This window comes from Lissotriton helveticus, chromosome 8 (assembly GCF_964261635.1).
Source record: "Lissotriton helveticus chromosome 8, aLisHel1.1, whole genome shotgun sequence".
Lineage (NCBI taxonomy): Eukaryota > Metazoa > Chordata > Amphibia > Caudata > Salamandridae > Lissotriton > Lissotriton helveticus.
The window spans coordinates 145,372,512-145,388,177 of record NC_136069.1 but is presented as its reverse complement, the minus strand read 5'-3'; the positions used below and the strand labels follow the sequence as shown (position 1 = coordinate 145,388,177).

The following is a 15,666-nucleotide window of genomic DNA, read 5'->3' as shown; positions in this document are numbered from 1 at the left end:
CGGTGGTACATGCTCTTCAAGGTAACACTTACTTCATCTGGCGACCATCTACTCTCTCTAGATACACATGTGCTATCTAAGAGTCAGAGAATACCATGCTCCAGGCATCCATTCAGTCAAAGTATACGCACACATACAGTTTCTGTTTCACCCAGGCTGCTGTCCTTCCACCCATCCTTGCTTCATCATTGACCCAGCCATGCACCATACCATATTCTTTCCTTCCCAGCCACCTCGGGGGCCAAGCAAACACATATCGTTCTTCTTTGCCAGCCATCATACAAGTTCGCGTCCCACTTACTTACACCCTTCTTTCGCTTTTCGTTCATCCCATCCATCACGTTCGTCTAAGAACTTATTGGGATTCTTCTCACCAAAAACTTCACAGCTAAGTCGAAGTACATTTCGAGGAGGCTACTACCTGGTTGATTTGTAATACACCCGTGCAGAAAGCACACTATGCAGTCTTCAATCTCAATAAGTAAGGAATATATAGCTTACCTGTTTCCGCCACCACCGTTTGAACCCCCACAGGACCGTCCGCCGGCTCTTGCACCGCCTCCTCCCCAGAGTCCGCCGAGTCCTCGCCCAACACAGCCACCTCCGCGCTGGCCCCGTCACCAGATGTTACACCTACAAAGTACATTTAAGAATGTTAGAATACACCACTCACTACTATATAATATTTGGTCTAGGAGAAATGTTAAAAAAACTGAATACAATGTAATAATTTGTGACTGTCTACTCCAAAGTAAAAATGTCCCATTTTCCAGGGAAGGCTGTTGTCTTGCTGCACTTTTATGCACAACTGATGAATGCTTGCTTTTGATTTTTAACACGCACCACTTTTTCTCCTAACAGACAGAAGCTTGACTCCTAAGAACACGACCAGGATCAAGTTCAAACCAGGTGAGAGCTCGGCTCGACCACAAGAAATGTGTCCAATTAATCGTCAGCACTAACCACTTTTCCGTTTTCAGTTAAATAGTTTTATGACAAAGTAGATTTTAATAAATGTGTTTACTTTTAATAAAGCTTTTAAACTTAAATAGACTCTGTGGTTTTTGTTCCTCCAGACTAGAGTGGATGAGCTAAAGGTTTTGGAATTTTTGCAAGCATGAGTGCCTCTGACACTTCTTGACTGTGCTGTGACTCCGTACTCTCTTGTCCTGCGTACGATAATCTAGAGATCATTGGGGATCAATAATCGGTGACTTCGGGAGCTGAATGACTCTGCCACACTATCTAGTCAGTAAGGAGACAGTGCATAGAGCTATTGCTGAATAGAATGGGAGTCCAATGGAATGGTCAAATGTCCAATCTTAGTTAGCTACACAGACAGACTAATAAGAATAGTCTAGTAATACCACAGGGAGTCATATTCGAGGCAGGATAAGAATTTATATCGAGTCTACAAGAAGATCAAAGACGATTTAGAAAAAATCGAATGAGGAACGCTAGGAAAAAATAGGTACTCTTTATTAAAATGTAAACTTACTGGGGCCAGCAAAGGAGCCCTCGCCTGCCCGATCCTGGCCTGCATCCTCAGCACCCTCCTCCTGTGTCCTCTTGCCCTTGGGGGGAGCTGATGTACAACATGAAAGAAAGAAAAACCAGAAAACATGGATGAGATTTTTCAACCAAATCAAACATTTCAAAAGAACAATAACAAAATATTTTGGAGAAATAGCAAATAGATAGACAACTATTCCACGGGATCTATCTCATGTGGTATACTACGTTATTCGTATTGCCTGATTTGCGGAACGTTGACTTAGAAAGTTCCTATGTAACTCAATAAACAGACTACTAAAGAGGTTTGCCTAGGCCTGGCACTGCAGGCAGCAGTCCGCAGCACGCGAAGTGACAGACAAAGTCCATCCTGCTTGCAGATCAGTGAATACTCAAACTATCAATCCACCCACCACCGCCACTATTTCTTCTTATAGCCATGTGTCTAAAGGAAGGACTGGACTTCAGTCTGTTGGGGCTGATTTAGAAGTCCCTTGCGGCTCATTTTCCTCCATTGTTGCGTGCCTTTTGTGACGCAGCGGCAGAACAAAAGACTCGCCATGGTGTTGGTGCGGCGTATATATTAAAAAAAAAACACATATGGGCATATGGGCGATGCATCACGTTGTAAAGCCCTGCGCCATCAGGGGGCGTTCCGGCGCAAGGGAGGGCGTACCTGCGCAGGAACGAATCCTAAAAGTGGCTGAGGGAAATCTACAAGATGTCAATCAGTCACTTTTAGGACAATGATGCATGACTCAAACCCTGCGCGCTTGAAGCCGACGTACGGCTTGATGCAGCATTGGGGAGATAGGGTACCCCAGAGCATTGCTGGAGCTGCGCCATCGTTGGCACGCAACTCCAGCAATGCGCTGCCTTTACGGCACAGATGCGTAAGGCTTCTGTGACGTTTTGGGCCAATGGGTGGTGGTGGCATGGCACACAATTACTGCCGCATCCCTGCTACTTTGCAGGGATGCGCCGGTAATTGAAAATATGACCCTTAGTGTCTAGCATTACGCAGTTCTTATCTTTACACTACACTCATACATAATTTCTCAGGCCAATGAAATGCTTCTGAACACAACATACAAAACAAAGAAGCATAGTAGCAAGCAAGGCTACTTAGAAGGAGAGCAGTGCACCTGAAATGCATAGAAGATTTTGAAATATAATTTACCTCAATGTAATCGGCAGCATTATTGCTCTTGGTAAAGAACAAAGATTTGCAAATAACAGAGCCGGATAAAACAGAGTAGTAAATGAATAGCTACTTCTACTCACCAAGCCCGGGGACCTCTACGCCGAGCGCGTCCAGCAAGTCCCGTTCCCGGTCTATGACATCGGTCCAGCGGTGGGTGGCCTGGTTATATGTGCGCCGGACCCCAGAGAGCTTATACATGGCCCGGCACACCTTCTCCCACCGCTTGCGGCGCTCCCGGATGCCATAGCCAGTCGCGATCTTGCCGCCTCCCAGGATCGTCTTGGGGAGGCGGCGCTGGACGTGGAAGATGAGTGCCGCCACTTCCTCCGCGCTGAAGATCTCCCGCGGGACCACTTGCTCCCCCCTCAAACGCCCGCACGGGAGCCGGGCACGGGGTGCGGGACCCTTCCCCTTCTCAGGGTGCTTCCCGGCTCCCTTTACCATGGTCTGGGCAGAAATACAGTTAAATGATAAACAAGAAATAGAATAGTGAAGAAGAAAAGAAAAGAGTTTAAAAAAGTAGTTTAAAAGTAACTAAAAGCAGCAGAAAACACAAAAATATAGAGCTAGAAAAATAGAGGGATAGATAATAAGTAAAATTAGATCAAATAAACTTCAAACAAGCAAAGGATGGCAGAGATTGAGAGAGGATAGAGAAAGCATGCCCAGAACCATAGCAATGAATGAGAAACAAGATGGCCGCGCCCGTTCACGACCGCGTGGGTAAGTTCGCGCGAGATTTTCCTCGCGAGCACGCGCGAAATTGTACTAGCGAGCAGCACACTTTGCGAGATTACACATAGCGGCCGGAAACGGAATTACGTCACGCAAACAAGATGGCCGCGCCCGTGTACGACCGATAGGGTAACTTGGCAAACGTATAGCTAGAAGCGCCTCGCGAACACGCGCAAGATCACGCGAACATACACGTCGCAAAAAAAACAATTTTGTATTCGCACGCATTCGCGGCTTCCGAAATCGATCCCGCACGGATTCGCGCCCCAAAAAACGCGCGAAATTGCAGAAAAAACGATTTTAGCTAAACTGAAAGCAATGAGCAGGTGCAAAAGTTCAAACTTAACATTAGTAACATTCAAGGTAGTGCTTCCTGAGGGGCCCCTCCAGAGTTTGCAACTATTCTATGACCCTGCTATGACCCAAACAGCAGGCTCATAGAATAGCTACAAGTAGACCATAAAGGTCCTGTGAAAAAAAATGTCACTGCAACAAAAAGCAAATTACAGATAAGGAAGGAAGCAGGTGCCAGCCAGACTGGAACTTTCAAAATTTCTGACACATTAATGACCCACAAATTAATTGATGGCAGTTGAAGAAGGGCAGGTGTGCTTGCTTTTTTCAACCACCATAATCTACAGTGATAAATAAACCTAATGGGTGGCAGTGAGGATGTACCAGAGGGTGGCATGGGTGTCCCAGAGGGTGGCAGTGGTGAAACAGAGGGTGCTGTGAACCTGTGATGATAAACCAGACGTAGAAACAACATAGTCGCGGCCGTTGCGAGCCGAAAAGTAAGTTCGCAATTGCGAACTTGTCCCAAAATCGGCGCGAACGCGCGCCAACACAAAAAACGGGAAAATCCGCAAATCCGCTAGAGTTCGCGTATCTTCGCGGATTGCGAATCCGTAAATCCGCAATTTCGCGTACGCGAGATCCGCTAGATCCGCCCATGCTTACCTCCAATCGATCTGCCTTTCAATTCAATGATTGATTTCATATATCATATAAGATCAATAGGTTCACCCTGATACCCCGCTGGATTGATGTCTTTAGGATGTAACTCTTCGCTAGGCCACAAGATTACAACAGTTTGGTAGGATGGCGGCCGAGCCCGGGGCCAAAAAAACCAGGTGACCCCCCAAAACCAGATAGTTTTGTTATAGGTAATTTTGAAGTCTCCACAGTACGATTTGGGCCATTTCCTGTTGCAGTCACTATTCCTACCCACACAAGTGAGATACCATTTTTATTGAGGGACCTGGGGGAACGCTGGGTGGTAGGACATTTGTATCAGTCCAGTAATCCTACAACTTTACCACACAGAAAAGTGAGAAAAAATAGGTTTTTTCATCAAAATGTGAGGTTTGCAGGGGATTCTGGGTAGGGAAATGTTGGGGGACCCAGGCAAGCCATACCTTGCTTGACTCCCCCAGGTGTCTAGTTTTCAGAAATGTGTGGGTTTGGTAGGTTTCCCTAGATGGCCGCCGAGCCCGGTGCTAAAAACTCATGAGACCCCCCCTTGCAAAAACAGGTTGTTTTGTGATAGGTAATTTTGATGTTGCCTCAATATGTTTTGGGCGCTTGCCTTTTGCAGGTACTTGACCCACCCACACAAGTGAGGTACCATTTTTCTCGGAAGACTTTGGGGAATATGGGGTGGGAGGAATTTTGTGGATCCACTCAGATTCCAGAACTTTCCACAACAGAAATGTGAGGAAAATGTGTTTGTTTTGACAAATATTGAGGTTTGCAAGGGATTCTGGGTAACAGAACCTGTCACCTCATCCTGGATTTCCCTGGGTGTCTATTTTTCAAAAATGTATAGGCTTGCTAGGTTTCCCTAGGTGCCGGAAGAGTTAGGGTTCAATATCTACAGCTAGGCAATTTGCAAAAAAAGGGTCAGTTTTCACTGTGAAAATGTGGTGTCCACGTTGCGTTGTGGGCTGTTTCCTGTCGTGGGCACTAGGCATACCCACACAAGTGAGGTACCGTTTTTCTTGGAAGACTTTGGGGAATGTGGGTGAGTGTAATTTTGTGATTCCAGAACTTTCCACCACAGAAATGTGAGGAAAATGTGTTTTTGTTGTCAATTGTTTAGGTTTGCAAGGGATTCTGGGTAACAGAACCTGGTGAGAGCCAGTCAAGTCACCCCATCCTGGATTCCTCTGGGTGTCTAGTTTCAAAAAAATGTATAGGTTTGCTAGGTTTGCCCCAATATCCCCCCAAGGGGGCAGAAAGACTGTGGCTATTTTTTTGTTCGGGTAAGCCCATTTTGGGCAGCCCCCGTGCATAAAAAAGCCAGCATAATCACTGGTGCCTAGTGGACTTTCTGCCCCCCCAGGGGGCAGATCAGGGGCCACTGCCCCATCTGCCCTCCAGGGGCAGAAAGAGTGGAATTTCTCTGGGGGGGTATTGTCATGCCCATTTTGGGCAGCTTCTACACAAATAAAAAAAAATCCCTGGCGTCAAGTGGGCTACTGCCCCCATCTGCCCCCCAGGGGGGGAGAAAGGCTGTAATGGTCGCAGTGTGGGGGCAATGCGGTGCCCGTTTTGGGCAGCCCCCACCCTAAAAACAAATGCACCAAAAAAATCCCTGGCGTTTAGTGGGTTTTCTGGCCCCCGGGGTCTGTAATAGTGGTGGGAGGTGGGGGCATTGTTGTGCCCTTTTTGGGCAGCCCCCACCCTGGCGTCCACTGGGGGCAGAAAGGCTGTAATGGTGGTAGGGGTTGGGGGCATTGGGATGCCTGTTTCAGGCAGCTCCCATCCTAAAATCAAATGCGCCCAAAAAAATCCCTGGCATTTAGTGGGCTTTCTGCCCCCGGGGGGGCAGAAAGGCTGTGATGGTGGCAGGGGTGGGGGCATTGGCGTGCCCGTTTTGGGCAGCCCCCACCTTCATTGAAATTTCACCCAAAAAAATCCCTGCCATCCAGTGGGCTTTCTGCCTCCCCGGGTGGGCATATTGGGGGCTACTACCCCCATCTACCCCCCAAGGGATGCAGAAAGACTGAATATGGCCCAAACAATGTTGGGGGGAGCAAAGGCCCTTGCCCAAGAGGCCGCTCCGCCCTCCCTGGTGTCTAGTGGTGGATCCCTGCAAGGGGATCGCCTTCCTGCAGAGATTCTCCCCTTTCCAATGATACCTCTCCCGTCTTTCTACGTGCTCAGGGGGCAGAGATAGCCCCCAGAGGACGTAGAAAGTGAAACTGAAATGAGCCTAAATGCTCATCTCAGTTTCGGTTTCAGTGAAATGACGTCTGCACAACGTGCACGCTGATCGTCATTTCACTGAAACAGGGGGGGCTTGGGAGCTAGGGAAACTCTTCCCCAGCTTCCGAGGTCACACGGTAGAAATAGAAATCCCTCTGGTGCCTGCACCAGAGAGATTTCCGGGGCCATTTGCCATGAAGGGCGGGAACCCCGTTGCGCATGACGGCTCCCGGCCGTCGTGCGCATGGAAGGGATTAAAGGAAACCATGTAAACAATAACATGTGGTACAGTTAATCTGTGATTTATATTGCCATTAGAGTAGTAAACTATGGGGCATAATAGGGTGCCGCTTAAGTGTTTTTTTTTTAATGCCCTGTTACCAAGATGTCGCTAACAGGTGTTAGTGACAGCTTTCCGGGGATGGCAGCCGGTTTGATTATTGCCTTTTATGCCAGCGATAGTTATTGTTAATGACATGCAAACTAGGTGTTCCTTCTCAAAATTTCTGGAAAACTGTCGCTAACACCACATCGCACTATTAGCAATTTTGGCCCGAACCAGCGAACCGGCAAAAATGTCACGCTAAGGCCCTTTAGCTGCAGGAACTTAAGACCAGAAAAAACCTGGTCTAAGAATGTTAATAAAGGGAGGTATAAAAGGGAGACTAGCTCAGAGCCGCATCGGAAGAACCACTGATGCCATGGAGGTACCAATCATTCAACTTGGAGCACCACGAAGGCAACAAACCACCACCGCCACTGCCACCTCCCCCAGGCCCACCACCGAGGTAGCGCAGAAGAAGACAGAGGGGCCCGCGCAGACGTCTCAGCCTCGCAGACCTAATGCCAGAGGATTTCATTGCCCAGTACAGGCTCAAAAGGACATCCATCAACACATCCTGAACCTGATAGCCCACAGGCTGATGCCACCAACACAGCAGAGAACCATTATTCCTCCACAGACAAAGCTGCTGGCTGTGCTGCACATGTTGGCCTCTGGGGCCTTTAAATCAACAATGGCCAGCGTCAGCAGAGTTTCACGCCATAGCCTGATTCCTGCAGGTGTTGGGGCAATTGACTTCACACATGTCCTTTTTGTGCCGCCTGCGATAGCTCACACATATACTGCAACAGAAAGCACACTATGAATGTGCAGGCAATAGTGGACCACCGGGTACTGTACACCAATGTCATAGCCAAGTTCAGAGTTAGTGTGCATGATTCCGACATCTTCCGACAGTCCATCATAAACCAGCTCTTCCAGGATGGCACATATGGAAATGCAGTTCTTGTTGGTAAGTATTAACTGAACCTACCACACGCTTCAACTCCACATTGCAACTCACAATTGTGAGAATGTACATGTTACAATCTCACACACAACATGTCAATCAACATGCCCACTTACTAGACACAACAACACAAGTAACTGTGGGAACTGTGGCTAGCAATGTAGACAAACCATCCCCAAAGGCTCAGTCCCTCCGCCACTCATTTGCAAATGAGGGAAGAGGTGGGAACCAAGTATGTGCGACTGAGGGACTTGACCCATAATGAAAGTATGTACACAAGGCCCAGTGTGTCGGTGTTGTGCTGGACAGTCGGGACTAACCTGAGCGCAGACCTGCCCATGTGGGAATATAGTGTGTTTCCGTAGTCCAGCCTGATGGCAATGACTGTGTGGGTGACTGTCTTACCTGACAATGGGGGGATCCATATGAAGGTTGCATGGAGGATGCAGAGGCAGTTGAAGCAGCTGAAGGCCACTGCGTAGACCTGTTGATTCATGGAGAGTGCGGAGTCAAATATGGTGCCTAGGTACCTAGAGTTGGGGGGGTGGCTGTCGAAGGTGTTGGTCCACCAGGTGATGTCACATGCTGATGGGTTGGTACGAGGATTAGGACTCATGTCTCCTCTGCATATAGCACACCCAGCTGTTGATCATCCATGTTGCAACTTACAGCAATCCTTCCTGGAAGCCCAGTTTGGTGTGTGGGCATATTGTTGAGGGAGTTCATGAGCTTGGTGTCCTTGTAGGTGGTGTTGTTTAATGGTATCCTCAATGTTGCACCAGTTGTTCGTCATGTGTCAGCAGATGCATCTGGCAACTTTGAGGTTCTTGGTGACCAAGGTGGCATTTATTGCACGCTGTATGCTGGAGTTGCATAGTGGGGCAAGTGTGTATGCGCAGTTGGAGATACATGTCTGTAACTTGCGGACTAGTGCTATTGGTGTTGACTGCAGCTTTGTGGGTGTTGCTGTTGATGGTGGTGTGTAGCATCTCCTCGGTGACGCAGCTCCACTAACTTTGTGTGGTTCCGGATGTGGTTTAGGGTGGCTAGGGCCCCTGAGGGCCCTGGGGAGGGTGGCCTCCCCAGCCCAGGCTCCGTCCTTGAGCCTGCCGCGTGGCAGGGTACCCGGGATGGGGTCCCTCGGGTGCGGGGAGGCTTCCCCTGCGCCTCAAGGCCCTGGAGCCCCGGCAGGGTCCAGGGGCCCACCAGGCCCGGGGACAGGTGCTGCAGTCCTGGGACCTGTCCCCAGGCCTGCCGCTCTTCCAAAGGCCCGGAACGGGGTTCCCTCGTGCCCAGGGAGCCTCCCCCTGCTTTGCTGGGTTCAGGAGCTCCAGCCGGGGCCTCTGAGGGCCCTGGAGAGGGCGGCCTCCACACCCCGGGCTCCGTCCTTGGGCCTGCTGTGTAGCAGGGTGCCCAGGATGGGGTCCCGCTGACCCGGGGAGGCTTCCCCTGCGCCTCTGGGCCCAGGAGCCCCAATGGGATCCAGGGGCTCCACTGGCCCACTGGTCGAGTGCTCCCGCCCTGGGCCCCATCCTCCGGCCTGCAGCTCCGCCAATGTGTGCCCTCTTGCCTTCTGTGCAAATAATAACTCACTTTTAAAAAGTTCATAAAAACGGTCTTTAGCCAGCAGCTGACATGAAGCGGGCCTAGACACCCAAGGATGGCGTCCAGTTTGGGAGCCTTGAGGTCGAACCACACCCGCACCTGCTCAGCCGCCTCCCTCTGGCCCTCCAGCACATGGCGTTGGAAGGCCGTGTGTTGGGAGACTGCCGGGCCGTGGGTGCCTCCTGCTGGGTGGTTTGGGTGGTGGGTGGGGTATCCTCGATGCAGCTCTGATTCTGGAGGTGAGTCGCGGAGGATGTCAATGATGTCTAGGAGGGCTTGTGAGTCAATGCTGGGGTTACCTCCTCGTCATCAGTGAAGAGTGGCTGGGACTGCTCTGCAGGGGGTGTTGATGATAGCCCTGCAATGTGAAGGAGAGATGGTGTATTGCAATGTGTCCAAATGTATGTAGCCTCATGGTACATGTTGACATTCAGACAGCATGGCATTGTACATTGTGACAGTCTAAAGATCTGGGCGATGACCCAGAGTCATTGAGGATGTGCACTGAGCTCTGCTTGATTGTGCATGTGTGTCATCGTGTCCATCTCCACCCCAGTACCTGGTGGTCACTCTCCCTGTTGCGGTTGTGTTGTGTCCTGTCGAGCAGTGTCCGGTCCCCCGACTCCGGTCACAGTATCCACAATAATGACTGTTGACATCAGTTCGTAAATTGTCATCCAGCACGAGCTGTGGCGCTGGGCCCCCACCTCCAGTCTGCATTGCTGCCTTCTGGTTGGCTGGGAGATTCTCCTTGTTCTTTTGCTTGATGTCATTGCATCGCCTCTTGACCTTGTTCATTGTCCTCTCCGACGACATTCACCTTGTCTACGATGTCCCTCCATATTCCATTTTTGGGGCCCAATGACACGTTGGAGGTGACGAACAGTTATTGATGGTGTTCCATCACCTCCGTGACTATGATCCTGTTCGCCTGCGGACTGAACTTTGTCTTCCTCTTCTTCTTGTACTTGCCCTTCCCTGTCCCCGAGGTCCCGGGCTGGTCGTCCGGGGTGCTTGTGGGGTTGCGTTCGTCCTCTGCGCCTGCACCAAAGTTATAGTACAGTAACCCGTACCAACCTACAACCACCATCAAAGAGAGTCAAGACACCTCTTGCCAGATCCCACTTCCTCAGAGACACAGTGACGTGCTCTGAGCGAAATAAATGATGGTGTATGCTATGCTAGAGGGTGCGCAAAGGGACCATGGTGCCTCCTATTTTTTAAAATGCATGACCTGCTACCATGCGTGCAACCAACTGACATGATGGTGGGTGCACGTGTGGTGCTGCTCGCATGGGTTCCAGACCCTGCCCTGCTGGAGGATTTGCAGTGCTGATCATTCTAGAGCATGGCAAGCCGTGTCTGGCATGCTGGTGGGCCAAGAAACCCATCTGAGCCTTTTTGTCCATCATATTGGAGGCTGTGCAGAGCATAGAATGGAGGAGGTCTGCTAGCTGTTCCCTTGTGTCCCAGTGCTTAATCTTCCAGGATGTGCAAGTAGCTCCTGTGGGTTCTGCCACATCTGCTTGAACCTGAGTGCTGACGGGTGCACAAGTTTGAATCAGAATTTCGGTATCAGGATTTCCACTTCAATGCTTTGTTTCATTTGACGGCACGTGGAAGGTGTGGAGGAAGCAAATTAAGTCAAATAATCTACCACAAACACAACATCTTCAGAGATAAACATACCTGAAATATATTTACTTACTTAATAAGTAATTTAATAAAGCTATACCTCATTTCCCACTCCCTTGTTGACGACTCTCAAATACTGCTAGCTCTGCAGGTATTCTTTGTTAATAACATCTCATTTGCCCTTATGTGCTTGTTGGAGCAGTAGTTCTTGAGCAGTGACATAAGTGATTATTACAATATGCCTCTTACCTCAGTATTCTCATATTTTCTATGTAACGATGTATTCTGTGAGCATGCGCATTTGTAACTTCGCCTGTGAGGAAATAGAAAACAAGAGATATGAACACGTACTCCTGCATTGCAAACAGATTCAATGGTATTTAAAGCTTGTGGCACTTTCAGGTTAATATTTTCTTGCAGTAAGCTAAATTATTTCAAAGAATGCAAACTCCTCTAGAACACAGAGTGGAATAGGCAACATACAAATTCATTGCTGGCAAATGGGGACAACAGTCCAACAGGAAAGAGTAATGCTCGACAAGAGGAAAAAATGAAGGCTTACTTAAGTGAGGCTGCTTTTACCCATATTGGAACTCAGTCTGGTCACCCGAGGTTGTCTTCCCAATATTATGAAAATAAGGAAAACCAGGAAAAAAGACAATAGAGTCTTCTCTTTGAAGAGCTTATTCAGAGAAAGACACAGAGAAAAAATGAAGTCAAGGAACCCCAAACCACCCTTCTCGACCATATAATTTGTCAGAAGCAAACAACTACAACAGACATCCAGGAGACACCCGAATGTAGCATTATTAACCCATAGGAACAACATAACACCAAATTGGAAATAAAAAGGAAAATCAGAAAAGGTCTCATCGAGGGTCAAGGAAATGAAAATCGGAAAGTAAGCAAAAGAAGACGCAGGAAAATCTGTTTCATCACCCCCGAATGCCCTAAACCAGTTAATTTAAAACAAATCGCAGAAAAATAAAAAAAACCCTGGTGCACAGAGGAGGAATCTGATGAATTTGTCCCCAGTGCTAGATTGTATTAGTTTATTCAATGAAAATGCGAAAGCAGTGAACAGATCCTTATTGTAAAGTTGTTTTACTGAAATAGAATGATTGACCTTTGTGAAAAGCGGCAATGTTCAATCAGTATAAATCTCGCATGTCGCAGCGGGGTCCCCGCGCAAGGGTAAAATTCTATTCCGCGATCATAGCTAATCCAGTATTGGAAAATTATGATAATTTTCTTTGCAAAGGAATAGATGGTATACCCACTCAGCAGTCCAAGAACATGCACATGGTGCTCACTGTGCCCTCGGCCTGGTTGCCCCCTCGCTCCCCGCCTGCCACTTGCCTGCTGCCTGCCTGCCTGCTGCCGATCCATCCCGGCGCCCCAGCCGCCGCAGGGCCGCCCGCCTTGATCGCCGATCCAGCCCGGCGCCCCAGCCGCCGCAGGGCCGGCCGCCTGGATTTCGCGCTGGTTTTTGACGCGACCCCGCCCCCGGCCTACTGATAGGCCCACGCGCTCCCCGCCTCCCGCCTGACCCGCCCTCCCGGATCCCTTCTTAAGGGGACCCCGACCCCAGACTTGCAGCGACCACTGTGCCCTCGGCCTGGTTGCCCCCTCGCTCGCCGCCTGCTGCCTGCCACTTACCTGCTGCCTGCCTGCCTGCTGCCGATCCATCCCGGCGCCCCAGCCGCCGCAGGGCCGGCCGCCTGGATTTCGCGCCGGTTTTTGACGCGACCCCGCCCCCCGCCTACCGATAGGCCCACGCGCTCCCCGCCTCCCGCCTGACCCGCCCTCCCGGATCCCTTCTTAAGGGGACCCCGACCCCAGACTTGCAGCGACCACTGTGCCCTCGGCCTGGTTGCCCCCTCGCTCCCCGCCTGCTGCCTGCCACTTACCTGCTGCCTGCCTGCCTGCTGCCGATCCATCCCGGCGCCCCAGCCGCCGCAGGGCCGCCCGCCTTGATCGCCGATCCAGCCCGGCGCCCCAGCCGCCGCAGGGCCGGCCGCCTGGATTTCGCGCCGGTTTGTGACGCGACCCCGCCCCCCGCCCCCCCGCCTACCGATAGGCCCACGCGCTCCCCGCCTCCCGCCTGACCCGCCCTCCCGGATCCCTTCTTAAGGGGACCCCGACCCCAGACTTGCAGCGACCACTGTGCCCTCGGCCTGGTTGCCCCCTCGCTCCCCGCCTGCTGCCTGCCACTTACCTGCTGCCTGCCTGCCTGCTGCCGATCCATCCCGGCGCCCCAGCCGCCGCAGGGCCGGCCGCCTGGATTTCGCGCCGGTTTTTGACGCGACCCCGCCCCCCCGCCTACCGATAGGCCCACGCGCTCCCCGCCTCCCGCCTGACCCGCCCTCCCGGATCCCTTCTTAAGGGGACCCCGACCCCAGACTTGCAGCGACCACTGTGCCCTCGGCCTGGTTGCCCCCTCGCTCCCCGCCTGCTGCCTGCCACTTACCTGCTGCCTGCCTGCCTGCTGCCGATCCATCCCGGCGCCCCAGCCGCCGCAGGGCCGCCCGCCTTGATCGCCGATCCAGCCCGGCGCCCCAGCCGCCGCAGGGCCGGCCGCCTGGATTTTGCGCCGGTTTTTGACGCGACCCCGCCCCCCGCCTACCGATAGGCCCACGCGCTCCCCGCCTCCCGCCTGACCCGCCCTCCCGGATCCCTTCTTAAGGGGACCCCGACCCCAGACTTGCAGCGACCACTGTCCCCTCGGCCTGGTTGCCCCCTCGCTCCCCGCCTGCTGCCTGCCACTTACCTGCTGCCTGCCTGCCTGCTGCCGATCCATCCCGGCGCCCCAGCCGCCGCAGGGCCGCCCGCCTTGATCGCCGATCCAGCCCGGCGCCCCAGCCGCCGCAGGGCCGGCCGCCTGGATTTCGCGCCAGTTTTTGACGCGACCCCGCCCCCCCGCCTACCGATAGGCCCACGTGCTCCCCGCCTCCCGCCTGACCCGCCCTCCCGGATCCCTTCTTAAGGGGACCCCGACCCCAGACTTGCAGCGACCACTGTGCCCTCGGCCTGGTTGCCCCCTCGCTCCCCGCCTGCTGCCTGCCACTTACCTGCTGCCTGCCTGCCTGCTGCCGATCCATCCCGGCGCCCCAGCCGCCGCAGGGCCGCCCGCCTTGATCGCCGATCCAGCCCGGCGCCCCAGCCGCCGCAGGGCCGGCCGCCTGGATTTCGCGCCGGTTTTTTACGTGACCCCGCCCCCCCGCCTACCGATAGGCCCACGCGCTCCCCGCCTCCCGCCTGACCCGCCCTCCCGGATCCCTTCTTAAGGGGACCCCGACCCCAGACTTGCAGCGACCACTGTGCCCTCGGCCTGGTTGCCCCCTCGCTCCCCGCCTGCTGCCTGCCACTTACCTGCCGCCTGCCTGCCTGCTGCCGATCCATCCCGGCGCCCCAGCCGCCGCAGGGCCGCCCGCCTTGATCGCCGATCCAGCCCGGCGCCCCAGCCGCCGCAGGGCCGGCCGCCTGGATTTCGCGCTGGTTTTTGACGCGACCCCGCCCCCCGCCAACCGATAGGCCCACGCACTCCCCGCCTCCCGCCTGACCCGCCCTCCCGGATCCCTTCTTATGACGCCCCCTCAGCGACCGCGCAGCGGACGCGCGCAGCGGGAGCGCCGACTGAGCGCCGAAGGTGCGCCAAAGGTAAGCCCGTCTGCGCCCGTCCGTGCCTGGACCGCGCCCAGTGCCAGGACCCCTGGCCCCCGCAGATCCCAGCCCACCCGCCGAACGTACGACGCCGCCACCCTCATCGCACTCAACGACGGACGAGCCCCGGGATGCTACCGTGCCACCCCGAGGCGCTCCCACGGACCCTTCTGCTGCACCGCCTGCAAGTTCACCTGCATCCGGACCTGCCTCGCACCAGCACCCGCCAAGACGAACACCAGCACCAACCACCTCAAGTGCATCCTGCTCAACACCCGCTCAGTCCACAGACACGCCATCGAACTCTGGAACCTCATCGACACCACAGCTCCTGACGTTGCCTTCCTCACGGAGACCTGGATGAACGCCTCTTCAGCGCCCGACATCGCCATCGCCATCCCAGAGGGCTACAAGATCACCCGGAGGGACCGCACTGCCAACCAGATAGGAGGAGGCATCGCCATCATCCACAGGGACACCATCCGCATCACGACCAGCACAGACGACATCCTGACCACCGCCGAACACCTACACTTCCAGATCCACACCGACCCGAAGACCACCCTCAGAGGCACCCTGATCTACCGACCCCCTGGACCACGCACACGATTCAGCGAGGACATCGCCGACTTCGTCAGCCCGCATGCCCTCCCCTCCGCTGACTACATCCTCCTGGGGGACATCAACTTCCACCTGGAGAACAACAACGACCGCAACACCACCACCCTGCTGGACAACCTCGCCAACCTCGGACTCAAGCAGCTGGTGATCACCCCCACCCACCTCGCCGGACACACACTCGACGCCGTC

At 53.3% G+C, this 15,666-nt stretch overlaps 1 protein-coding gene across 5 annotated transcripts in view; it reads right to left on the bottom strand.

Annotated features, from left to right (window-relative positions):
* Positions 1 to 15,666, bottom strand: part of LOC144772438 (nectin-1-like) — a 212,041-nt gene that overhangs the window by 20,057 nt on the left and 176,318 nt on the right. For all 5 annotated transcript variants that reach the window (XM_078656757.1, XM_078656758.1, XM_078656759.1 and 2 more), the window contains one exon: positions 11,443 to 11,506. In XM_078656757.1, the coding sequence (XP_078512883.1) occupies positions 11,443 to 11,506 (64 nt within the window). The remainder of the gene's footprint in view (positions 1 to 11,442; positions 11,507 to 15,666) is intronic.